This window comes from Perissodus microlepis, chromosome 4, assembly GCF_051167445.1.
Source record: "Perissodus microlepis isolate ML-2025 ecotype Zambia chromosome 4, ASM5116744v1, whole genome shotgun sequence".
Lineage (NCBI taxonomy): Eukaryota > Metazoa > Chordata > Actinopteri > Cichliformes > Cichlidae > Perissodus > Perissodus microlepis.
The window spans coordinates 8,030,280-8,056,825 of record NC_140464.1 but is presented as its reverse complement, the minus strand read 5'-3'; the positions used below and the strand labels follow the sequence as shown (position 1 = coordinate 8,056,825).

The 26,546-nt window shown below is 40.4% G+C and overlaps 2 protein-coding genes across 2 annotated transcripts; both read left to right on the top strand.

Annotated features, from left to right (window-relative positions):
• The first annotated feature begins 971 nt into the window (after positions 1–971).
• On the top strand, positions 972–21,181 carry aclya (ATP citrate lyase a). The gene is made up of 28 exons (XM_084925402.1): positions 972–1,109; positions 3,366–3,526; positions 5,346–5,468; positions 7,899–7,961; positions 8,090–8,280; positions 11,095–11,174; positions 12,270–12,400; positions 13,494–13,612; positions 14,154–14,290; positions 14,388–14,449; positions 14,545–14,662; positions 14,789–14,943; positions 15,589–15,682; positions 16,027–16,168; positions 16,313–16,481; positions 16,563–16,667; positions 16,764–16,960; positions 17,033–17,114; positions 17,202–17,312; positions 17,426–17,553; positions 17,649–17,742; positions 17,839–17,993; positions 18,083–18,233; positions 18,356–18,499; positions 18,715–18,828; positions 19,345–19,427; positions 19,635–19,711; positions 19,804–21,181. Exons 2-28 carry the CDS (start codon positions 3,368–3,370, stop codon positions 19,896–19,898), a joined length of 3,279 nt encoding a protein of 1,092 aa, XP_084781528.1. The 5' UTR covers positions 972–1,109; positions 3,366–3,367; the 3' UTR covers positions 19,899–21,181.
• Positions 21,182–22,307: 1,126 nt separating this feature from the next.
• On the top strand, positions 22,308–26,190 carry LOC146388232 (kelch-like protein 11). Its single transcript, XM_084925400.1, has 2 exons — positions 22,308–22,885; positions 23,088–26,190. Exons 1-2 carry the CDS (start codon positions 22,422–22,424, stop codon positions 24,670–24,672), a joined length of 2,049 nt encoding a protein of 682 aa, XP_084781526.1. The 5' UTR covers positions 22,308–22,421; the 3' UTR covers positions 24,673–26,190.
• Positions 26,191–26,546: the final 356 nt, after the last annotated feature.

Here is a 26,546-nt window from a genome sequence, read left to right as displayed (position 1 = left end):
AAAGTATTTCACGTGATGAAGCAAGTGCTCAGATGTAATCTGCATTTATAAGCTGACATGGTTAACATGTTCTAATATAGTGTGATATTTCATTTATCCTTCTATTACACCATTAGTTGTTTTTTTTTTTTTAATCTATTAGTTGTGCATACTCTGTTACAATACAAATACTACTGGTTCCACCTCTCCCCCCCTCAGAAGCTGTGTATTGATTTTTTTTTTTTCCTTTTTTCCATGCCGCTATCTAAAGTGTGCTTACCCTTCACTGCACCTTTTGAGCTAAAAATAACTGACCATGGACGGGTAAACTCGGCCATAACCCGGTGCTCTATATGTCATAAAGTTCACCTCTTAGTTCATTTTCTGTGCAGTGCTGGTTGTGTGTAGGATCAAGTGATTTCCTCATTGGCTCAGGGTAGATAAAGAACAATGACAACCAATCAACGTCAGGGGTGCAAGATCGCACTGTTTTCGTTCTCTGCCAGGTTTGTGAGAAAACCATTGATAGCTTCAAGTGCTCCCGGAAATCTTTCCTCTTATTGTTTCTAGTAATTATGCCTGCTTTTCCTGTGTAAGGTTAATCTCTGTCGATGCTTCATATTTTAAAAGATTATTATAAATGTATTATTTAATTGTCTGATTATCTTCAAGTACAGTATGAATAAAACTGCCCACTCACACATCCATCAATAAAGACAATAATGTAGGAAAGATGCGCACGTGGGCTAAAAACGTTTAAGATCAAAGCTATAGCTACAGAAGCAAAAAGATAAGCATTAAAAATTATGTATTAAAATTAAATTACTATATATACAGTGTTACCAGTTTATTTGCCTCGAGTGTGTCTTCCGTAACTTAGTTGTAATATTTCTTACTGTTCATGAAGGCAGCAAAAGTGTACGTTATGGAAAGAGCCAATCAGAGCCCAGGAAACATCAGCTAAGCCTGTCAGCAGATAGGCGATGGAGACAAAACTGACTGGGAACCTCGTTCTCCCGCACCAGTGGTCACCGCAGGCGGCAAGAGTGGAGCAACACTGCCGAGGAAATTCACCCATCAGACCATAACAAACTTATACAGCTGCTGACGACATAAAAACAAAAAACAAGGTAAAATACGCCACTTTGTTACTTAAAAATGCGTCTGTGGGTTTTTTTTTCTAACTTCCTTTAACTATTTGTCTATTGTTTTCTCTCTCTGTCTGATAAGAGAAGTTGAACTACTCAGTCCACAAACCACGTTTAACTTGTACTTTTCCTACATCCTGGTTTTTAAGTAAGACTTTAGTGAGTAGTGATGTGGATGTTTGCCAGATAACTGGGAGGCTGTCTGACCGGTTTGTAAATGAATGAACCAGACTGACCAAATTCTTCCACTGAGGGATGTGTGACTCAATCAGTAACTCGGTCCTTTAACTGTGTCAGGAAGATTTTGTTGTAATAGTTAGTGGGGTTATAATGAAAGCTAAAAATTATACAATAACCTCCAACTTTGATATTGGATTGCATTCTTTTAAAACGGCTTTTTGTTTTGCTTCAGTTCTCCCTTCCCCAGGCATCCAGCACCCTTTGTTATTAATTTAGGTTATAGTGTGTAATCTGAACCAGTGTTTCTGTGGAGCAGTGATATTTAACACCTTTGACAGGTCAGGTGCAACAGAGAAATGAGATGATGTATGTGACCCCCGATGAGCTTTGCTTGAACCACATTTGCTGGTCTGGACTCGGTGCTGTTGTGACTCAGAGACAGCAGTGATCAATAATGAGAAAGCTCTATGACAGTCCCATTAATCCGTTAAAGAAATAGCTGCCAGGTCCGCAGTGTAGCACGCAGAGAACTGCGAGCAGACGTCAGAGCTTTCAGCTTATTAAATCTCTTATAGCAACAGACCGAGCAGGTACTCCATCCCTGAAAGGTTACATGGAGAATCCAGAGCCTCATCAGTTTACCAACACACAGTTGGAGGGTCAACTACATCAGTCAGTGTATCAGAAGTGTATGACATAAATACAAGTGAAGGTATGCAGTTAAAATGACAATGCTTAAATAAAAAATTTAATTTAAAAAACTAAAAACTTCAATGATCTTAAAACAGATCGGATCTAATGGACACCAAGAAATGATGGTAAGAAGGCACATACGTAGATTTTCTCAGTAAAACTGAAATGTCTAACAAGTTCGAAATGGAAATGGTCAGAATTTCAGTAAGTTGAAGTTGAACCTAAAAAGAAAAAAAAGCTAAGATCTAATGCCGTGCTTCTGCAAGATGTTCTGCACAGTATGCAAAGAAAAATGCAAGTCTTCAGTGTGAGATTTTCTCCTGTTTAAAAATGAACAGCTGTCATCGGAGATGGGTTCGGTGATGCTGCAGAAGTACTGGTTTCCTTATATTTTTGCTGCTTCTACATTATTTCTCTCATTTTTAAGTCCTGGAGCTGTTCATGACTGTTCATATCAGCATATTTACTTTGCTGTGGTTTTGGTATTATGAAATCAGATGTGTCTGTGCATAATAGGTAGAACTGGCTGCTTATAAACCCCAAACACTGATGTCCTGTTTTGACCTCTGTTGACTCCAGTGGAGATGACCTCACTGAGTGAAACATGTGGCAAAAGTGTAAAGTTCACGCCCCACCCTTTAGCAGTAAAATTTTACAGATGCTATTACAGATGCCTGAATTTCTTACTTTACTTCCGTCACATTTTGTCAGTAAAGGAAAGCAGGTCCTGCATCCAAAGATTATTTCTTATCTTTGCTGCATATTTATTGTTTATAATCATCATATAATTTATCTTGCAACTGTAAATTTGTGAGGTGAGTTTATTTAGTCATTTCTCCTCCTGCTCTGCTGGAGCTTTTGTGTGGATCCGGTTGTTGAGCAAATAACTAACTGCCCATGACTTCATTAGTGTGCAGATGAAACAAACCCATACTAATCACATTAGGGTTGGCTTCATTGTTCGTGTCCTGTCAGGTTGAAACAAACCTCATATGTGATTGTCCAGAAGGATAGAAGGCCTGATAGTGCCTCTAACCGTGTTTCTTATTGCTTTACCGTTAAGTATGTCTGTTATTACTCACACTGAATATAAACCGCTGAGCTGTCTTTCAGTCATCCTGTTAGCAGACCATTTCTTGACAGTTCTGGGAGCACAGCAGTGCATTAGGGAACTCTTGCATAATTTTTTAGTTTTAAAAAAACAAAACAAAACCCCCCCCCCCCCCAAAAAAGCATGCTTCAATGTAACATCTTGTGCTTAGTTTTGTTTTTATCCACCACATGTTTGCTTTTCTGTATCAACCCTTACTTCTCATCTGCATATCTCCTCATACATCTCTCTCTCTGTTTGTCTCGTCTGAGCAGGCATGTCAGCCAAAGCCATCTCTGAGCAGACGGGAAAGGAGTTCCTCTACAAGTACATCTGCACATCAGCGGCCATCCAGAACAGGTTCCGCTATGCAAACGTGACACCTGAGACCAACTTTGACCGACTGGCTCAGGAGCACCCATGGCTGCTCACAGAGGTGAGGCAGGAGAAACATTTAGGGCGGTAATATATGTGGATGGTGAAGTAATATTTTATTTAGCTGACTGAACAGTCATCTTGTTATGTCTCTAATTTATAGACCATTGATCTCCAAAGCACAGTCTCTTTTGCTTGTGGAAAAGGATATCCTCTTTATAGGCGCGATTACTTAGGCTGGCAGCTGAGCGCTCTCTTGGTGCTTGTTAGCTGAAATCACAGACAGAGGAGGAGACCATCAGTTCTGTTCCATACTTGGTGGAAATGGGGAAAAGTGAACGCACAAGAAAAAAAGAAGACTTAGAAAAAATTCATATTTGCACCACCCAGCAGAAGCCAAATGTTGAGCTGGGTTTTGCATTTTTGCACAGGTTCTCCAGGCTTCCAGTTTGCTCTGCTGTGACGTACATAGACAGCTATCATATCAGTTGATTTAATTACTCTGTTGCTCATCTTGCTCGATGAAATGTCATTCTGTGTTTGCCTCCCTCTCTGCTGATAGATTTTATCTGGAAGGTATTAGGAGGATGCTTAGGGCAGATCCACAGTGATGTGTCCTGCTGCAGAATTGATTCAGAAATTGCATTAACTTTCACCCTCAGCCCTCTCCTCATTTGCTCACTGGCAAGCACCCAGATAGTAATGGCTCCATTGTCATAAGTCATTCTTTTCATCTAAAGTAAGAGGAACTGGGTGATGCCAGTAGGGGTTTTATGTAATTTTTTATTTGCATCGTATGGGATGGTTGGTAGATGAGAGATAATTTCTCAAATACATGGCACCTCATCGTTCAGGTACTAAATACTTGGGATTTCCAGAGCAGTAAGGAATTGTTTAGCAATCCTATAAAAGACATACCTACAGTCTTGTGGTCTGAAATAAAATGAACTGAGGAAAACAGTGTGTGTTTTATCACTGCAACATGAATATGTCGGCCCCTATCCATGCCTTTTCCATTCATTAATTCACTTTGAAACATTTGGCTTACACTGAAAGCAGAATTCATTCAGTACTGCAAATAACATCCCCAGATTTTACCATTACTCTGCCAATTAATGCAGTGATTATGCATTCTACTGTTTAATAAATGTAGAAAGCATCATAAAATTCATGATTCATAAATTATAATTCCCAGAAGGCAAAGATTACATCTTTCTTTTTCTTTTTTTTTTTTTTCTTTTTGGAAGATTGATAAAAGTTAAAATTGCACTGAATAAACTTGAGGTGGCATAAAGATAGGTGACATCAGACTTAGTCAGATTCAGATATCAGACTCCATCCTGTTTTTGCACACCTGCCACCACACAAGGTGCTTAGCTCAATAAGTGCAGAGTTCCAAACCTCCTGTTATTAAAATCAGAAAAAAAACTGCGCCGGCAGGTTCTTGGCATGGGTGTTGAGCAGCTCCCGTGGGTAATGGGTATGTGGCTCAGTACTTTTACTATATACTTTATAATGAAATAGTTGCACTGAAGCTGGAAACCTGTGTGGGATGACATTTTTTTCCCACACAGGAAATTTCAAAAGGATTGATTAAGAATCAGATTTTGGGGTTTTTTGGGTCATTTTTACCATCGCACTGGTGTCAAATCTCATACTTATGCTGTTAAAATGCATTAAGTGTTACCTCTAGAAACCTCTCCAGCTTTAATATTTTCAATTTGCTCCTTTAAATTAATATTTACATAATAGTATAAAAGCAGAATGACTACAGATTAAATTAAAACATTTACTTTAGACTTAGCTTTTCAAACTGAAAAGGTCAATTTGATGGATTCATTCAAAGCTTGCTGATGATATTTTTTCCCTTCCTCCTTCAGAGACTGGTGGTGAAGCCGGACCAGCTCATCAAGAGACGAGGCAAGCTGGGTCTGGTTGGCGTCAACCTGGACCTAAATGGCGTCAAAGAGTGGCTCAAACCCCGCCTTATGAAAGAAACCACAGTACGTCATCCACCCTCTGCCTCTCTGCTGTCTCTCAGGCAACTCCCTCCACCCACCCTTCTGCTTGAGAGCGTGCATTTTGCTGAACCGTCCTCCAGTCAATATTATCCCAGTGTTTTTATTTTTCCCCTTTTTTTCCTTCTTCTTTCCCCTTTCTCTTACCCTCCTTCCCAGTTTTCCTTGCATGTGCCTGGTTTATGTTTATTCCTCCCCTGATGCACGTTTGCCTAAACAGCTGCCCAGTTTGTTATTGACTTCATTGCTAGCCTGCTGGTATTAAATCAATCCAGTCAGCTGAGGCAAGTGCTGCCACTGAAGAAACACTCACTCCATCAACATAGCACTGAGACGCCGCTTTGCCTCATAAACCCAGAAGTGAGTTACGGAGAGACTGGGTTGGTTCATAAAGCACTGAAGAAGAGTGTGTGTAGCACTGAAACTGCATATCTTCTTGCAAATTAGGTGACAGTGTCAGCAGTGCTACTGGCTGTAAATAAGAATAAATGTAGCAGTAGTAATATACCTGCACTTTTTTAAACTTTTCTTGTGATACTTCTAAAAAAACACATATTCACACCTAGTCACTAGTCAATGCTCCTTTAATGCAACTACCCCTATAACTATCTACTAGTCACACAAACATACTGCAACAGTAAGACTCAGTGATTAGACACAGGGGTTACAGGTGGGTCCCCAACAGTCAGCAAAACAAGTCAGAAAAAACAATAAAGGTTGTTTCCTTAACAAGAGCATCCGAGGACACGCACCCTAACGTTCACATAGAAAGGTGCACCTCTATAGTTTCCACCTTTTTCTTTACAACCTGCTCTTTATCTCTGCATGTCAGAGGTCAACTGAAACCAAATCCACCTATATAAAATCACCCCATCAGACACACGGTATTTTCCTCAGCACTTCACAACTGCCGCAAGGTATATCATTTTAACTTTTTTTTTCGGACCCCAGACACAGCGGTGTGAGGTAGTTAGCACACAATTTGGCCATGTAGAAAACATCGTTTGTTTGGAATCAGCCGAGAGGTAGAAATACTATATATTACTACTTGCAGCCACTGCTGCTCTGTTGATGGTCTGTGCAGTGTTTCAGTTTGCTGGGCCATGTCATCTTTATTGTCCCCTCCCGAGGAGAAGTGTAATTCAGTAGAGTAATCATTTTAACTGGATGAAGTAATTTTGCAGATAAATTACCTTCACTAGTACAAACATGTATATTTTATTCATATGTGATTTACTTCTTTTGCCCTCAAAATGCACACAGTGAATGCATATTATTAAAATACTGGCACTGACCAGTGCTACCCGTCAGCATCCTACTGTAGAAACAGCTATAGCATCAATTTCAGAATCCTACGTCTCCTTGTTATCACATTAACGCATTCACAACGTTTTAGCAAACCTGACCTTTGACCTCTGCTCTTTAGTTCAAGGTCACTTAGATTCCAACTTGTCTGAGATTTTTAGTGGATAAATCTATGGTATCAATTTGAAGCTCCCATGTCATTTCGTTGTCTTGTTATCACATTCACAGACTTAGACATCTACGCTGTCCGCCCTCCCGCGGACATTTTAACATTAACTCTTTTGATCTCATATTTTCTGATGCTTGTCTTCCTCTCTGACTCTATTTCGATGAAAAATGAAAGTGGTGCTGTTTACAGGAACAACACCCATACTAGATTAACTTCCTCAACATCACTTCTAAATAAATATATCCTGTCACTTCCTTTATGATGTTCACACTTTGCTTGCCCACACGTCTTCAGTTTTTTCAATTAGTATTTAATATTTTGTGGGGTAATAGTGACATAAGTGGTTAGGTTGAAAAATTCAGGTACAATACGACATTCTATAAAGGCATTGCTTTCTATTTTTCTTTATCAGCCTGTTTCATATTTGCCACTTTATTTATCTGAGTATAAGCTACTGTGAGTTTTTCAATCATTTTCACTACTGTCATCAATCTTTTCTTTTTATTTCTCCCCTTGAAAATGGCAGCTTTCACCCTTATTATATATATTTTTTTCTTTCCTCCACGGCTGGTTGCTCTCAGCCGGTCCCTGGTTGCGTTGCGCCTGTTGGCCTTTAACAGAAGAACAGTGACAGCTTTTACTAAATGAGCTGTGGCTGTGTTAGCACTCTATGCCTGCAGTTCTACATGAGAGCATTTCCTTTTTTGTCTTTTAAAAATGTCAGTTCCTTCATTCACAGTGCTATTTCTGCACTTTATCATTTTTAATTTCATGTCTGCTTTTCCCACAGTAAATTTATCTTTAAATTGGAATTAGGCAGTAATTAAACATCTGTTGTTTTCCATAATAGATAGACCATGCTATAATGTGCTTTTTTTTTTTTTTTTTTTTTTTTACTTGGTGCTCCCTAAGAAGATTATTATTGTGTTAATGACTTGCAGGTGGGAAAAGCCAAGGGTGTTCTCAAAAACTTCCTCATTGAGCCATTTGTCCCACATAAGCAGGTAAAATAAATTCCTTGCTTCTTTATATCTTAGCCTATTCATATCGTATTACTATAGATGCTAAATCAAATATTTAAAGTATTCAAGAAATATAATGGACAGATTTGTAAACTTTATCCATTGGTCAGGAGGAGGAATTCTATGTGTGCATATACGCCACTCGAGAAGGGGACTATGTGCTGTTTCACCACGAGGGCGGGGTGGATGTAGGAGACGTCGACGCCAAGGCACAGAAGCTACTAATTAAGGTGGATGAAAAGATCAGTGAAGACCTGGTGAAGAAAGACCTGCTGACTCATGTCCCCAATGACAAGAAAGTGTAAGTGGGATAGAAATGGTAAAGGGAGTGCATGTGCAGAATCTTGATGTGTGCAGGGTAGACAAAGACTGGGAGTGGACACAGTATGTACAGTTTATGAAAATGAGCATGAAACTCAGCATTAGTTAGAGTTTGCATTTTTTTTGCACATTACAGACTAGACTGGGGTTTCTGTTATTGTGTACTCTGTCAGTTGCTGCATATTTAGCCTAAATATGTTCTCTTGCAGGAGTAATATCGTATATTGCCTTTACACAGTCTCATCCTCACAGAATAAGCAGCATCTTTGTGAAACCTGTTTAAATACTAAAACACCTCTTACATGATTAAATTGTTTTTTACAGGAAGCCTTTACCTTATTTCGTAGTAAGTCCCCACAAAACAGTATGTGCACTTAAACAAGAGAACAATTAAACATTTATAGACCTTCTCATATTAAAAAAGACAACATAACTGAATAAAAACATTGCAAAATAATATTTTATTAACAATTTTATGTTCATTAATACACCCTGTCACCCAAACATTGATGTATTCATCACTAAACTGCTAAAAATAGAAGGAACTACTGACCAACAGGGAGGAGCAGCAAATAAATTAAGTTGGAGAGAGCACTTTAATATTGGCAGTACACGTGGGGGGAGCAGTACACGGGCAGAGGGTTTCCATTTGCCCATTAGACAAATGACAAACTCTCTCCTTGGCTTTGCCTTTCTTCGATCAGCCTCCACCTCCCAGCCTTTTTTTTTTTTTTTAAACGCTATAGCCACATTCAGAACACGTCCATTTATTTTGATGGGAAGGATACAGTGGCTGACCCTCCGCCAACCCCTCTTATCCATCTCTTCTGCATTGCTCTTGTGATGGCAGATTCTGGCCGTCTCACTGTCTTGGCTGACATTGAAGAAGCCATCCCAGAAATCACTCTACCAGCCCCAGCTCACCTCCTCACCCCCACAAACACTTTTTTTCCTCACACTCTGGACTGAAAACAAAACCCGCATTTTAGCTAGCAGACATGAGAAGCTGAGTCACTTGGGGTTTCGGTCATTCTTTTCCCCCCACGGGCCACTCGACGACCTGACAAAAGGCTGATACGGGTACAGAGGCTCAGAGCTGCCTGCAGAACTGACAGACAGGAGAGGAGAGCAAAGCACTGCCTCCCCTACAGCAACCTCTCACTTCTCTGTTTTGACATGTGATGGAGAAGGCAAATTAGATTGTTTGCATGCAGCTCCTGTTGTGTATATTTATAGCATTATTGTTAATATGCAGAGGATAATTTGTTTTGCAGATTAAAGATAAAAATAGTTAGATTCAATTCAAGAAATTGAATACAGACCATAGAAACTGTGCTTTGCATGTGAATGTTTTGCAGGTTTTACATTTTTTTTTGTCATGGATATTTTGATATTCAAAAAGAGATGGATTCACAAAGATGAGTCCTTTTGCAAAGTTTTCATTGCTGTGTGTCATAAGCATACTAAAGGGACTCATGGGAATCAGAGTCTACGTAGGCAAAGATCATAGACTGTACTGTGTATAACAGATGGGCCCAGTCTCATTTTCTCCCTCATATCTGCCATCTTTTATAATTTTCCACAGGTGGATCTGACTGAAATAACACGAATGACCCATGCATCTGTATCACAAGCATGGAGACAGAGCACAGGAGTGAAAAACAGCTGGCTTCACAATATGCAACCCAGCTCTAGAACTCTGTTTCACTATCGATTCACAAGCTTGTGACCACAAATACATTTCACTATCAAAGGATAATTTTAGCACCCTATTCCTAATTATATTTTGCTATCAAGATGATCTAATTAGTTAAGAATTTTTTAAACATGATAAAATCACCTCATAAGTTGATCATACAGTCATCCATGATGCAAATTCTATACCTTTAAAATGCAATCTGTAAAAACTATTTAAGTATAATTAATGTCAGTATAAAGGAGTTTTCCTTTTCTGTTTTATCCTGTTTGTGATTTTGCAAAAAGCACAGCTGTTTGCTTCCTCAGCTTACTTCTGTTGGTTGTGACTTCCACCACACTGCACCTTCATGCAATACAAAGTCCATGGGAAGGGCAGTGCAGTGTTTTCTCCTCTCTTTTTGAATGGCTAATAATTAATTGCCCTCTTTTTCTCTATCCTGCTTGACTGTCTCGTTTATTATAAGTAGGACTATGATTTACAAGATGAACATCTTGCAGATTAGATTAAATGAGGTTTCAAGAACTTCCCCATTTGTTTCAGGTGTTACACCTGGAAGCCCGTGTCTGTCATTTAATTATACTGTCTGTGGCAAAGGGTAAAGTCATGCACTCATATTTATACTTTGTAGTCCTTCCTTATCGAAACAGTCTGTGGCTTGTATCAGTCATGCTTCATAGAATAGATTCATAAGACATGAGTCACCACTAATATAATAATAATAAAACCTTATTATACTGGGGGAAACAAGGCGTCAGTGACAAGTCTAGGGAATTTTTCTTCATAATAAATTGGCTGTAGTGTATTTAGTTGGCAACTTTTCTTCTTCAAAGGTAGTCTTTCAAGCTATTACACTCAAGTAAGTGACTAAGAGCTTGGGCTAGCCCTAGATTTGTAGCCAGCAATTTGTTTTATATCAGTGGATTTTTCATGTATTTAATTTTTCCCCCCTATTTCTAATGTGATTGTCTTGTATTATGCATCACGGCATCCAGACATCTCCATTTAATTCTGGCACTGCTGCAACCAATCCAAAAATCAGGCTTTTATACACTGAACTTATTGTTTCTCTCTCTCTCTCTCTCTCTTTTTCTTCAGCATCTTGGCCAGTTTCATTGTTGGACTTTTCAACCTGTATGAAGATCTGTTCTTCACATATCTGGAGATCAACCCTCTGGGTATGTTTTTTTTTTTTTTTCTTTGATTTTCTCAAGTCCACAATAACATCTCAAACTATATCTGAACAGGCTACCGTTATAGCATCTACACTTTATTTTTGCACCAGCTTATTAATATGTTATCAGGTTATAAAATTGGAAAGGGAACATCAAAAGGAAATTAGAGAGGAAAGCATCACAAAGAAATCATTATGAAACACACATTTTTGACACCGAGGGGGAAAAAACATTAAATAATACATGCACTTTCTGTTTGATGAAGGCAGCATGCGTTTGCAAAGATGTAATTAGGCACCAGTACATGCCCTCTGGCAGTTTTTCCTGTTGATGTGGTGTAAGTTAAAGGATGTATAATCACTGGGTTTTTTTTTTTTAAATGTGGGTTTTATTATATCCAGAAAAGACAAATTATATGGAAAAATGCTCTATCATGAAAACAGGCTATTTTTAGACATAGGTGACCCTACAATAATACAGGGAAAACCCCAACAATCAGATACCCCCTATGAGCAAGCACTTGGCAACAGTGGGAAGGAAAAAAACCCTTTTAAAAGACAGAACCAAGCTCAGGGAGGGGGAACTATCCACCGTGACTAGCAGTGGAAACCACAGGGACTAAAAAGTAAATTTAATGTAAAGAAACCACATTCCCTTAATGTGGTCTCAGCAGATGGTTAAGTTCAATTGGTTGGCATTTAAAACAGCTTCACCCTCAGCCTCCTCCTTTGTTCAAAATAAGGCGGAGTGCATCAACAGACAAGTAACACAAGAAAACCGAGGAAATAAATAATTAATGTATCTTATATAAATCAATGACAAAACAATATAAACCAAATGTGGGTGCCATCATTTAGAATACAGTGTAGTATTTTAATGTGTATTAAAGCACATTAATCATACTTAATTAAATCAAACTAATCATTTGCTATACAGCTTCAATGACTGCATGTCACAATAATGTGGGAGTGTAAGAACTTAAATCTGTATCTGATTTATATGATTGTGGTGTGTGTTTAATTAGAAGATTATTTCTAGTTTATACTAGCATGCTGGAGTATACGTTTTAATATTACATCTTGACATCTCCCCTTTTAGTGGTCACAAAAGATGGAGTTTATGTGCTGGACATGGCCGCTAAGATCGACGCAACAGCTGATTACATCTGCAAGGCCAAGTGGGGAGATGTGGAGTTTCCTCCACCGTTCGGCAGGGAGGCTTATCCCGAGGTGAGGGGAGGTCTAGAGGGACAGAGGTAGAAATGCATCAGACTTCCAATTGTGACCTCTTGAGACTGTTTCTTATTATTGCTCATTAGCTTTTTATCAGAGGTACAGTAGAACATCCATCACCTTCATCATTTCATAAATTGTGCCTTACCAAACTAAAATAATGGCACTGTTTCAGTTAATTAAAGTGGCCTAGACCTCTTGTGATGACCTTCCTCAGTACTTTAAAGGTAAGAAGAAGGGGATAGTGTTAATTGCGATGGATCCTGTAAACCTGTTTTTAACCTGAAGAATAAATTTTATTATTTTTTTAAATGGGTTTAAACAGGTTAGCTCCTGTATAATTATTTAGAAACAGTGGTATCGTCAAATATATTCACACGTAAAAAGACTGTAGGTCTCACTTTGGAGAGGAAACGTGTCTCCAGAAAAGATTGCCTGGGCTGCAACATGTGCATAAAGATTTGGAGAAAATAAATAAATTTACCCCATAGATGCATGAAATGTTCTGCTTTATTTGTTGTGGGAGCTATATTTATAATAAATGAAAGATCTATAACATGAAAGATTGTTTCAATAATTAGAAGATGAATATGACTGATTATTGTACTTTTGAATGACACTGACAGAACTTAATATTTAATGTAGTGAGCTTCTAAATGGAAAAAGGCTGGGGGTTTTTTCCTTTTTCATTTATTTACAGGATGGTTGTTTTTTTGTTTGTTTTTGGGTGAAACATGTGGGAGCTGGTTTGAGACAGACTGTCTGTCTGTGTAGCAGACGGCCCGGTCTAATTGGGCTGCTGCGAGTCGAAGTGGAGACGAGGGACAGCAGGTGCCTTTGATTGGGAGCTTTTTTTACTCTCAGCCACCAGCTGTGGACCTGACTGTCACAAACAACCACTGATGTGCATCACATCCTCTGTCGCTGTCAATATCTATACAGTATTTCTAATTAATGGCCCCTTTAATGTTACAGGGCAGGCAAAGGACAAATTACAACTATGTAGTGAAATGCTTGTAAAAGGTCCGTCTCTGATTAAGGCAATATTTAACAGTGCCCGTACTACTTTATCTTCCTTTTCCTTTTGTAGGAGGCCTATATTGCAGACCTTGATGCTAAGAGTGGAGCCAGCCTCAAACTCACTCTCCTTAATCCTCGAGGCAGAATCTGGACCATGGTGGCAGGCGGCGGTGCCTCAGTGGTGTACAGGTACTCAGTCATAGTGCTAACATACACACTAGAATCCATGGCTCTCAAGACTAAACAATCTTGTTTAGCCTAAACAATCTCTAGTATTGATCACCATTAAATTCATTCCTCTGTGCATAATTGGGTTTAGCATTAGGGGAGAATGCCAGAGATGCAGTAGGGATACTGATAGTGCAGCAGTTTAGACTCTGCCCATTCAGCTGCCAGCTAAATTGGATTCCTAGATGTTGCTGTTTTACTGAGAGTCTGGAAGAAAGAGCGGTGCCTCGCTCGCTCTGCCGTCTGTCGGGGGTGTAGAGCGGGACTTGCAGACCCATCAGGCGTGACTAATTATTTCCCCTGTGCACTGTTAAGTTGTATCTGTTTACAGTGCAGTATTAAATGAATAAAGGGGATGTGTTCTGGAGGTCTGTTTTTCCTGAAGTTGTGTTTATTGTTGCAGCTGAAAATGCCCCATATAAGAAAAACAGAGCTGCGGTTGCTTTTGTTGATCTGTTTCTTCCCTCTATTCTATCTCTTTACTAATATGAAACACCCTCAGTGACACAATCTGTGATCTTGGTGGGGTTAACGAGCTGGCCAATTATGGAGAGTATTCTGGAGCACCGAGTGAACAGCAGACCTATGATTATGCCAAGACCATCCTATCTTTGATGACGAGAGAAAAGCACTCTGATGGTGGGAATTGTGTAAACTTTCTTACTTTCTTTCTTTCTTTTTTATTATTAACAATATTATTTCTATATGAAATTATTTCCATATTAATGTGTTCCAGGGAAGGTTTTGATCATCGGAGGAAGCATTGCAAACTTCACAAATGTTGCAGCAACATTTAAGGTACAGTGTGCATTTTGTTTGCATGGTGTTAGTATATCAGTATTTCTTATTTAATATCATGTGTTAATTGAGCATCTCTGTCCTTTTGGACAAAGGGAATTGTTCGGGCTATCAGAGATTATCAGGAGCCACTGAAGGAGCATGAGGTCACTATTTTTGTGCGACGTGGAGGCCCCAACTACCAGGAAGGTCTAAGAGTGATGGGAGAAGTTGGTATGTTTTTCCAGATATGTTGTAAATTTAGGCTTCATATTGTAATCTATCAATGTAGTCTTGAGACTAAGCACCTGCCAGCTGTTAAACACCACAGTTAATTCAGCTCTGGACCTTTCTCCACAGGAAAGACCACTGGCATCCCAATTCATGTCTTTGGCACAGAAACCCACATGACTGCCATTGTTGGCATGGCGCTGGGCCACAGGCCAATTGCCAACTTGCCTCCTATTGCTGCCCACACTGCCAACTTCCTCCTCAACTCCAACAGCAGCACATCGGTATGACGCGCACTGGCCTGATAAACCATCAAGATATTCTTGCAATTCACTGTGAAGTGTATTTACATCAGTCAGTTCCCTTAAATGTAGGTTACATGCCACAGCCTCTGTTTCAGTCACTATTATCTTGTCCTCATAGTGAACCAGATTACACAGTTCCCTGCAATGCTCTTATATAAAGAGCATTGCAGGGATCTGTGGGCTGCTTTAGTCGTGAGTCTGCAGTTGGAAGTGCAAGGTTGTAGCGTGCCGCTCGAGGCATCCATTAAAAATGTGCAGTGCAAGATTTCAGCAAAGGAAGTGCGTGTGTGTGCATGCGTGTTTGTCTTTGCTTCAGATGTGCGCTACAACAGAAGAACAAAGTGAAATGAAATATGAATTGTCCTACTGGGAATTGGTGTGAATAAATATGAAGTACTAGGAAACTGGGGTCATCAACAAAAACAATTTTTAATAGATTTCCAGGACACATGCACATCAAGTGCACGTGATCTCAACTTATCCAGCGGCTCTACCATTTATCACAGCTATCACAGCTAAAGCTGTCCCAACTAGGCTGTCCTTACTCAGAAACTTTTTTTTGAGATATGCGAGGGGAAAAAAAGTTACTTTTTTCTTTCTTTTTTTTAAATTAATACTTTCTAGACGCCAGCATCCAGCAGGACTGCTTCTTTCTCTGAAAACAAAGGCAAAGTTGAGAGTTCACCAGCAAAGAAGCCTAAAACTGGAGCCCCCGTTGGTGAGAAACGCCCCGACCACGAGACTACACAATAAATGCCAAAACCTTTCTGTTTGTCATACTTGCATCCATCACTGGATAGTAGGTAGAGGCGTTGTATGTATACACAGTTGACTATAGGTATTATAGCGCCCTCTGTGGTCAGCAATAGGTTTCTGCAAAAACTATTTCCATGCTTCCACTTTCAAATTTCATTTTCATATTTTCCAAACTCTGGGAGAAAATAGAGGTGACAGTGTTTTAATACAAGGACTTACATATCGATTTTCTTTTTTTTATGTCCAATTTTATTTAAACACTGTTAACAGTGCCACCAGTATCTAAGAGCTTTCCTTTCTCTGTAGGAAAGGCAACTACCCTCTTCACTAAACACACAAAGTCGATAGTGTGGGGCATGCAGACTCGTGCAGTACAGGGCATGCTGGACTTTGACTATATCTGCTCCAGAGCTGAGCCATCTGTCGCAGCTATGGTCTACCCATTCACGTAAGTATGCTGCGCCTGTCCTCTTTAGCTTGTGTCTGCTTTCAGTGTAATGCCCGTTTGCTGTAATATAACTGTAAGAACCTCTGAGAGTACTGTACTGTTTTTACTGTTTCTTATATGCATTTCTTGTTGGCTGCCTTCCAGTGGAGACCACAAACAGAAGTTCTACTGGGGACATAAAGAGATCCTCCTCCCTGTGTATAAGAACATGAGCGATGCCATGAAGAAGCATCCAGATGTAGATGTGCTCATCAACTTTGCCTCTTTGCGCTCAGCCTTTGATAGCACCATAGAGACCATGCAGTACCCACAGGTACCCAGCTGCAGCATCTGTGGCCTATAAAAACTTTAATAAGGGCTTCACAGTTAAGCATTTCTCTTTGTTTGTCTTCAGATTCGCACCATTGCCATCATTGCTGAGGGAATCCCTGAAGCCCACACTAGGAAGCTTATCAAGACAGCAGATGAGAAGGGTGTCACAATCATTGGACCAGCAACTGTTAGTTTTTCTTCACCTCTAATGAGAATTTACCAGATCTTTCTGTTTTGTTGTTGTTTAATTTAAGTAAACCACCTTTTGTTTTGTTTTGTCCAGGTTGGAGGAATCAAGCCAGGCTGTTTCAAGATCGGGAACACGGGAGGCATGCTGGATAACATCCTCGCCTCCAAGCTGTATCGCCCAGGAAGCGTGGCCTATGTGTCCCGATCAGGCGGCATGTCCAATGAACTTAACAATATAATCTCCCGCACCACTGATGGTGTATTTGAAGGTGTGGCCATCGGTGGGGATAGGTACGTATGTGCTTTTTGGCTCTGGATTTAAATGTGGTGTGAGCTGGGACTTAATTCATAATTCTTCTTCAGATACCCAGCCTCTGTATTTACGGACCATGTGCTGCGCTACCAAGACACTCCTGGAGTAAAGATGATTGTCGTACTGGGAGAGGTGAGGAGTAAATGATCACACACTGGTGCTCGGAGCTTTAAACTGTTGTTGGCTGCTAATTTCTGACTGTCTGTGCCCTTGTAACAGATTGGTGGCACAGAGGAATACAAGATCTGCCAAGCTATCAAACAGGGCAGAATCACAAAACCAGTTGTGTGCTGGTGTATCGGCACCTGTGCCACTATGTTCTCCTCAGAGGTAAGAGGGCAGATTTAGTGTCTGATGCATATTAAACAGATGAGTAATGAGACATTCCAGAAATTAATTGTCGCTTTAATTGTGTTCTTCAATGTGTTACACAATGTGTTCAGGTTCAGTTTGGCCACGCAGGAGCTTGTGCCAACCAGGCCTCTGAGACAGCAGTAGCTAAGAACAAAGCTCTGAAGGAAGCTGGTGCATTTGTCCCTAAAAGCTTTGATGAGCTTGGGGATATCATCAAGTCAGTGCATGTTCATGAGGGGGAGGGTTAATATTCTTATGCAGCGATTCTTGATCTAAATGTAATTAATTTTTGTGTTATTTTTAATTTTGCAGATCTGTATATGATGACCTTGTTGCAAAAGGAGTTATTCAGCCAGCTGAAGAGTTGCCTCCTCCCACTGTACCAATGGATTACTCGTGGGCAAGAGTGAGTATGCCAGAAAGAATACCTTTTTAAGAGCAGAGCTTTTAAAGGGAGTGGTGGCAGTTGTTTTTCATTTTTCTCATTGTTTTTACCTTTCAGGAGCTCGGTCTGATCCGTAAGCCAGCTTCTTTCATGACCAGTATCTGTGACGAGAGAGGTCAGGAGCTCATTTATGCTGGCATGCCCATCACTGAAGTCTTCAAGTCAGAAATAGGTCTCGGAGGCACTCTGGGGCTGCTTTGGTTCCAGAGGAGGTCAGGCTCTTAACCCAGCCATAAATAGCTCCGGAAAAATCTTTGAACTATGCAACCTTTTTATGATATTTCATCATCTTTGTGTGCAGGTTGCCGAGGTATGCCTGCCAGTTCATCGAAATGTGTCTAATGGTGACTGCGGATCACGGCCCTGCTGTTTCTGGTGCACATAACACTATTGTATGTGCCCGAGCTGGCAAAGACCTCATCTCCAGCCTCACCTCAGGCCTTCTCACCATTGTAAGACACCCACACCTGTCTTTGATTTATTTACTTGATTTATATAGCTATAAAACTCATCCACCTAAATGTAATCTATGTCTTTCTTCCTGTAATTTTTAATTTTTTGGGGGGGGTTTTAGGGTGACCGTTTTGGAGGCGCTTTGGATGCTGCAGCAAAGCAGTTCAGCAAAGCATTTGATAGCGGCATGCTGCCCATGGAATTTGTGAACAAGATGAAGAAGGATGGCAAGCTGATCATGGGCATTGGACACAGAGTCAAGTCGGTGAGTACCAGGGCTACTTAACGTGTGAGCATCTGATACAGCATCGTGTTATTCTGGCTAAACTAAGTATTTAAACTAAGTATTTAAAAATACAAGAAATATAGATGTGCACCATATCTAATAATTCTTATATCACGGGCTAATACTGATAGAGGAAGACAACAATTTTGACTGGGGAGAAGAGATGTTGAAATTGAATTGTCTGTGCTTTTCAGATTAACAATCCAGACATGAGAGTCCAGATCTTAAAGGACTTTGTGAAGCAGCACTTTCCTTCCACACAGCTGCTGGACTATGCTCTGGAAGTAGAGAAAATCACCACCTCTAAGGTAAGCTTGGAATAGCTTTTGGAAAAAACAAATTTCTTACATTATAGGGGACTTATTCTAATTATATCCAGCTCCAAATTGTTGGACTCTACCAAAGTAGCTTTGCATAATTCACAGTTCAAAATAACCTTTATCATCCAGGGCCTTGGTGCTGCCAGTTCATCGTCTATCTGAAACAAGTGATTTTAGCTTCTCTTCACTTTTAACGTCACGATCACTTTAAGCGGAGCTTCGTCTCATTGGCTGCCTCCATAATCAATGAAATTTGGGATGTCACCTGTTTTTCACGTCTGTATCCAGCAAAGAGCAGAAAAGACTGAAGCTGAATGTTTAGAGCCGTCTAAGCATTTGGCTAACACAGATTATATTCTAACGTCATTATTTGAAACTCTTATCATGTTTAATATGAGTATTTCTTATTGTAATAATGTCTATATATAGAGGGAGGGAGGGAGATTAATGAAGGGTATGAAAAGTCTACTTGTAATGATTTTATGCTGTGCTTGTGTTACCAAGAAACCCAACTTGATCCTGAATGTGGATGGCTTCATTGGTGTGGCTTTTGTGGACTTGCTCAGGACTTGTGGTGGATTTACACGGTGAGCCAGTTTCTCTTTAAAGTTTAAACCAGGTTTCTCTTAAGAATGGCACTTTAACTAGAATTAAGGGATAGCATAGTTTTTCTTCCAGGCTTTTTAATAAAAATGATTGCTTAGGAAGATGTGCTGAAACTTGTTGGGATTATGTGACAGAAGCATGTCTATATTATTAAAAAGCCCATTTCCCTGTCTACCACACATTCACAGGGATGAAGCGGATGAGTTTGTGGAAATTGGTGCTCTAAATGGCATCTTTGTCTTGGGTCGCAGTATGGGATTCATTGGTGAGTTATCTGCGTGCATGGTAATGTCTGCAAGACAGCAAACACTTCTACTTTGTATGATAACCAGTCTTTCTTTTATATATCTCCTTAAGGACACTACCTGGATCAGAAGAGGCTGAAACAGGGTCTGTATCGCCACCCTTGGGATGACATCTCCTATGTACTCCCAGAGCACATGTCTATGTAATCAGAGGGACTAAACCGTATAGCAGCAGCTTTTTGGTCCCTCACCCTGCCATCAGTACCCCTGCACATACTGTGACATCATCTCAAATCAGTGCCATAACATAGGGAAGATGTTACGATTAATATAGCTGTAAATGCCAAGTGGTGGAAAGAATTTAGTTCTGGAAACCTGTCAGCGCTGCTCACATGATTAATATATAACCTGCTAAACTGTGAACCTTCCGTCTTAAAATGTGTTTTGGAGAGCAATCGGATGAGGTATACAGTGGAGGAAGCAAACAGAAAGTTACTGATGACTAGAGAAGTACTGTTGTTTACCCCCAAATACTACATCATTATATTAAAGTAGCATGTGTGTCTGTGCGACAGTGTTTCATGTTTCTGTGCTGCTTTCTTCACTGTGCCATTTACTACAAGAGGTGAACATGTAGTGCAATAATTCCTATATAATATCAGAACATACTGTATATCAGATCTGTATTTGTGTACATATGAATTAATAATTAACTAACCAAATGGTACAAGAATGTTATAATTTGTATTTTCTGTACTGCCTTTGACACAGTAGTAATGAGTGATGCTTGTAGTCTGCTTACTGTGGGTGATGGGACCATTTTTATGAGTCATTCCTAGGAGGTGCTGCCATTTGCAGTGTGCAGGAAATGTTCTGTCCCAGCTGGTACAATATGAGGGAGTATTTTTTGAAAGCATCAAAATGGTCAGATAATGTTATTAGTCATAAGAACAACAAATATGTAATTACTGTTTTTTTTTGTTTTGTTTTGTTTTGTTTTTCCTCTTACCTGGTTATTTAAGAGGCTGCCATTGCATATGATAAATGAGAGAGTTAGTAACAAAAAGTTAAATTATTAATAAAAATATCTTTGAGCCAGCACAATTGGGGTTAAATAAAATGTATTATTTTTGTATAATTAATGAGGTATGGTTTTTATTCATTCTGATTTTTAATTCTTCTGAGTGCAGTTTTGAAGGTTGTTTCATGCCTGGTGTGAAAAATCTTTTCAGAATGACTGAACTTCTTTAGAAAAAAAAAAAAAAAAAAACAAGGTCCAAAAGGGTATCTATATGTGGCAGGCATCACCAGTGTTATCCATTATGCAGTTGTGGTTAAAAAGTGTATCAAATCTGTGAGAAACCAGAAACGTGTTTTCAGTGTCTTCATGTTTTATGTTTTTTATCTTTGAGTGTGAGCTAAGTGTACTAATTTGTTGTATGTTGATAACGGTATAATTAAGTACATTAAAATGTAATCATTAAAATGTATCAATGCATGTGTTTGTCTTTATTCACAAGGGGGCGCCAGAACCCCACGGGATTAGTATCTCCTCCAGGAATGGGGATCGTTTTCTTGTTTAGTCTTAAGAGCTAAAAAAGAAAGGAACCCGACTTCTTTACCTTTTGTGAAAACCTTAACATCTAAACTTAAAGAAGTCTAGTATCCTTCTGTTTTTAAGCTGTTGAGACTAATGTTTTCTGGGTGACATTACATAGACTTTTCCCTCAAAGGTAAACGTGTAATTTACGATATTCGGAAGCCACTGACTGGACAACGGCTGAATTCTCCCAATTATTTTGTAAAATATTATACAAAAGCGACAAAAAGAAAACTCTACAATCCGGGATAGCATTTATTTTTTAAAAAAATCACTCCAGCTGTTTTGAGGTACACACGTGTAGACAGGGTTATGAACGTCTCGACGTATCGTGAGACAAAAGCAGTTACATCATGACTTAATAACAAGGTAGCGTCACTGTGCATTTGAGTGAATTAGGTATCTTACTGTCCTGTATAATCACTGCGAGTTTACTTGCTTTGCCCTGCTGAGAGTTAATTGTTTCGCCTTTAGATGTAATTCTCAAATCACAGAGACATTATTAGACGGGGACGTTTTTGTTTCAGACAAATGCATTGAACGGCTTTCATATCCACTGCGAACGAACGATGTTAAAGCGATTACATACATATTTGGTGTATTTACAGCGTGCTTGCTCTGAACCTGCAGACTGAAAACAATTATGTTTTCCTTTCCATGTGTAGACAGGTAGGAACGCCTTTTACTCAGTGCGCATGTCAGTGACTCTGTTTATTTACAAAAAAAAAGCCCCGCAAAAACAACACTTTAAACTTAATGTATGACAGTACATGTTTAAAAAAGGCCACCAATTTTTTGCCTATTGCATTAAGTAATTGAAAATGTATCCATTGTGTCCTGTGTGTTAAATGCTATCATGTGCTGCACAGACCAGAACGCTAAAACTAACATTAAAAATAACCTCTTTTTTATTTTAAACTAAGGTCTTTTCTTCTAAAATTAAACTAAAAGCTGAAAAAAAGGGGTGATTTGAAGCGGCTTTTTTTAGAGTAAACCATCCCCTTTTCGCCCCGGAAGTGACGCAACGAATACGAAACGCACTTCATTGTTCTCCGCTTATATGTCTCCCCCGTTCCTTAGCTAGTTTACTTCATTTCCCACCACTGCTCATCTCCAGTGCTGGCAGTAGAATGGCAGCGGCGGCACCCAACCCGGAGGACTCCACCAGGAGCAGCGGTAGCAGCGGCACCAGCACGCCCAGTGCGCTTGCTGGAGACGGAGACGCGGAAGAGGCCGAGGAATTCACCTCGTCTTCCCACTGCTCGGAGCTTTCGCGGCGGCAGAACGAACAGAGAAAGCAGGGCTTATTCTGCGACGTGACGCTGGCCTTCAGCAGCGGGGCGGCAATGGGCAGCCTCCAGAGCTGTGAGTTTTCAGCCCACAGGTCTGTCCTTGCTGCGGCCACCGACTACTTCACCCCACTGCTGGGGGGACAGTTTTCCGAGTCCTTGTCCGGACGGGTGGAGATGAAGGAGTGGAGCTCAGAGCTGGGGCCGGACCCCGAGACGGTGGAGAGTGTTATCCAATATATGTATACGGGAGAAATACGCGTCAGTACCTGCAATGTGCATGAAGTTCTGGAGCTGGCTGATAGGTATGATCAGTTTAATATCGCATCTTTTCTTTTTCCTTTCAGAAAGATGAATTAACTCTGCATGCTATGCATTGGGCCTTCCGTAGAAGTATTGTTTTTGCGCACTTCTTGCAGAAAGAAGAGTAAACAGAATGCTGTTATGTAGTTGGCAGGAAATTTCATTGTCTAATCTTTACTGTATTTCCTTTGTTTACTTTGTCAGGTTCCTGCTGCTGCAGCTGAAAGATTTCTGTGGAGAGTTCCTTAAGAAGAAGCTGAGTCTGACCAACTGTGTGGCCGTCCACAGCTTGGCTCACATGTACACCCTGGACCAGCTGGCTCTGCGGGCTGCAGACATGATCCGCCGCAACTTCCACAAGGTTATCCAGGATGAGGAGTTCTACACGCTCCCCTTTCACCTGGTGCGTGACTGGCTATCAGATGCAGAGATAACCGTGGATTCTGAGGAAGTGCTTTTTGAGGCTGTGGTGAAGTGGGTGCAGAAGAACCCAGAGGAGAGAAGCCGCTATTTTGAAGAGCTGTTTCGTCTCCTGAGGCTGCCCCAGATCAAGCCCACCTACCTGACCAGAGTGGTGAAAAATGAACGACTGGTGGCATCCAACGAGGCCTGCCTGCGGCTGGTGTCGGAGGCAGTAGAGGGCCATGCTATTAGATTTGAAAACCTCAAGTCGGCTGATATGGAGTTCTGGTCTTCGCACATGGCCTCCTTTCAGCCTCGCTTTGGTCAAAATATGGACGTTATCATGGTAGTAGGTGGAGTTTCAGAGGGAGGTGACTACCTTAGCGAATGTGTGGGCTACTTTATTTATGAGGACCGTTGGGTCAATCTGCCTCACATCCATAACCATCTGGATGGCCACGCCATCGCTGCCACAGAGTCCCACGTCTATGTAGCTGGTTCTATGGAGCCAGGCTTCGCTAAGACTGTGGAACGTTACAACCCTAATCGTAACACCTGGGAGCAGGTGAGCAACTTGACCACACGCAAGCACTCTTTTGGCCTGACTTGCATTAAGGATATCTTATACAGCATTGGTGGCCATGGCAACTTCAGCCCGGGTTTCAAGGATGTCAGTGTGTATGAGCCAGAGCAGGACAAGTGGCACAATCTGGAATCTGCTCCCAAAATCCTGCGAGACGTGAAGGCAGTGAGTGTGGAGGACCGCTATGTTTATGTCACAGCACGCACACCCGTCGATACAGATAATGATGACGGATTGAAGACGGTGACCACTCGTTATGACACGGAGAGTCGCCAGTGGCAGGATGTTGACTCCCTGCCTCTTATTGACAACTACTGTATCTTCCAGATGGCTGTGGCATCCACTAACTTCTACCACACAGCCTCCTGCTGTCCTAAAAGCTACACAGTTCGGGATGAGGTTGCCAGGCAGAAGATTAGTGTGCGCATATCTGATGAGATCCTAGAAAGCCTTCCGCCAGAGGTAACCAGCATTGAGGGTGCTGCAATCTGCCACTTTGATGAGGATGTTTTCATCATCGGGGGCTGGAAGAACAGCGACGATGTAGACAAGCAGTACCGCAAGGAGGCCTACCGTTACTGCGCCGAGAGGAAGCGATGGATGCTGCTGCCACCCATGCCTCAGCCTCGTTGTCGAGCTACTGCCTGCCACGTCCGCATCCCATACCGCTTCCTGTACGGCTGCCAGCGGTACCCCATGCCCCAGAACCTTGCCCGCCAGCGAGATCGCATGCAGCAGATGCAGCAGCTTCACCGGCGCACCCTCACCCTGCGCCGGCAGCTCCAGTCGCAGATAGAGTGTTGAACTGTCCACTGTGACTTTGTCCGAAGATTTCCTGCAAACCCCAATTTCAATGCAGCTACCATTGTCCTCCACCTTGAGTCATTCACTAAAGCAGGTCCTGTTGCTCTCGTCCTGGATTTCATTAATCTGAACTGTGTGTCATCAGCTTTCATGCTGTGTTTGTGTTATTGGCTCATTTGTGGAAAGCCATGAAATATGTGGGCAGGTGTGTGCTGTCCTGCTGGTGGTCTGTGAGAAGGGATGTGATTATAAATATGTGAATAAGAGTGTTATAGTGCAGCCAACAACTAAATATCTGTTAGCCATTTATGTTGTTAAAGAGGCTGTTTATCTCTTTATACATAAATAGTATAAAAGCTGTATATGTATACATTTCTATGGATATTTTACATTCCTTTATTGTACTGGAAGACGACGTGGCATTAGTAATAATTGCATTCCTGCATTCTTAATGAACTCTCATTCCATTGTAACACTGTGACAATCGGTCCAAACCCCTTGTATCTTAACTGCTCTGTTACTACGGCTTTGCTTGTTACTGTACAGGCACAAAAACTAAATATGAATTAACACGAGGAGGTTGTTAATCATAAAATCCTGTAGACTAGTTGTAGACAGTTATATATTTGTGTAACTTTTCTTGCTCATGTAACAATAGTAATGTTTCTCCAAGTTTCTGACGAGGTGAAAAGATGAGAGGACCGTAATATCCCAAAATATGTGATAAGATGCAATGAAATCATTCCTTTGAGTAAGCTAACATTGAAACAATCTGCTCTGCAACTGCATTAAGGACCAATCAGCAGCAGCAGCTTAATCATTCCTTTTTTGCACTTTGGTTATCTATTGCCCAGTGCATTCCCATTCATTCAACAAAGACATATTTAATCTTTATGTATGTGTGGGAGGATGTGTAGGGCTTGGTTATCACTCTGCAAAGAATGGGAAAAGCTTCTGTGGAACGCCACTCTTTAACTTCTAAAGTCTTTAAAAAGTTGCCATTGCACTTTGACTTGTTTTGTTTATTTCATATCAGACGAGCTGATTGTATATTGCAAAGGCTTTGTTTTAGCTGTCTTGCAGTCAGTGAGATTTAATCTTCTTGGAAACAACAATGTTATCATTGCTGGAGGATTAGTTTCCAACATTAAATGTCTTGTAAAAGTTTGGTGTATATTGGAGTTCTGTCTGTCGGAAGACTCCTTTTTACCCGCCAAAGAGACGTAGAAATGAGAAAAACAAGGAATAAAACTTTAAAACAAAAGGGATTGTTTTATGAATGTGTTGTGACTGACATTCAGAAATTCCCACTCAAGCAGCGCTAATTATAGCAGTATAGGGTTACGGAGCGGAGAAATGATATTCATTTCCACTTTATGACCTAACATAAATGGCACTGCAAATATTAACTGAAATAAGCTATGTAATTTGCTTTGCATGTGATAGTCAACACTTTGTGTCCTTGGATGTATGAAATGCTAATGTCATCTCTTGAAATTAAAGTTGTTTTGTAAGACATTTTCTTGCATTGCATTACTGGACTGTACAGTCCAAAAGTCTGTGTTATTTTAGTTGACAGAGAGCTATGCATTTTTTAACAAAATGTAGGAAACATTACAGTATTGGTTTTTCTTTTGGCATTTTAAGAGGTTAAATCACATATCATTTATGAAAGGAAAACGGTTCAATCATGTAGCATGAATATTCTAACACAATGTTAAATTACTGGTAATTTTTTTTGCTTGGTTTCAAAAATAAGTTACACCCTGAAACCCTGTCACTGTGCCATTTAATTCGCAATATTATAACCATTTTAATAACACGTAGTGAAGTTCATATTTCAGTCTCTTGTTTAACATTAACTATTTACCACG

Excerpts from the sequence above, each read along its gene's own strand:
- LOC146388232 (XM_084925400.1), top strand. The coding sequence starts at position 22,422 with ATGGCAGCGGCGGCACCCAACCCGGAGGACTCCACCAGGAGCAGCGGT. Across the intron at positions 22,886-23,087 it reads GTTCTGGAGCTGGCTGATAG|GTTCCTGCTGCTGCAGCTGA; the intron begins GTATGATCAGTT and ends TTACTTTGTCAG.
- aclya (XM_084925402.1), top strand. The coding sequence starts at position 3,368 with ATGTCAGCCAAAGCCATCTCTGAGCAGACGGGAAAGGAGTTCCTCTAC. Across the intron at positions 14,944-15,588 it reads ACTCCAACAGCAGCACATCG|ACGCCAGCATCCAGCAGGAC; the intron begins GTATGACGCGCA and ends AATACTTTCTAG. Across the intron at positions 16,482-16,562 it reads AGACCATGCAGTACCCACAG|ATTCGCACCATTGCCATCAT; the intron begins GTACCCAGCTGC and ends GTTTGTCTTCAG.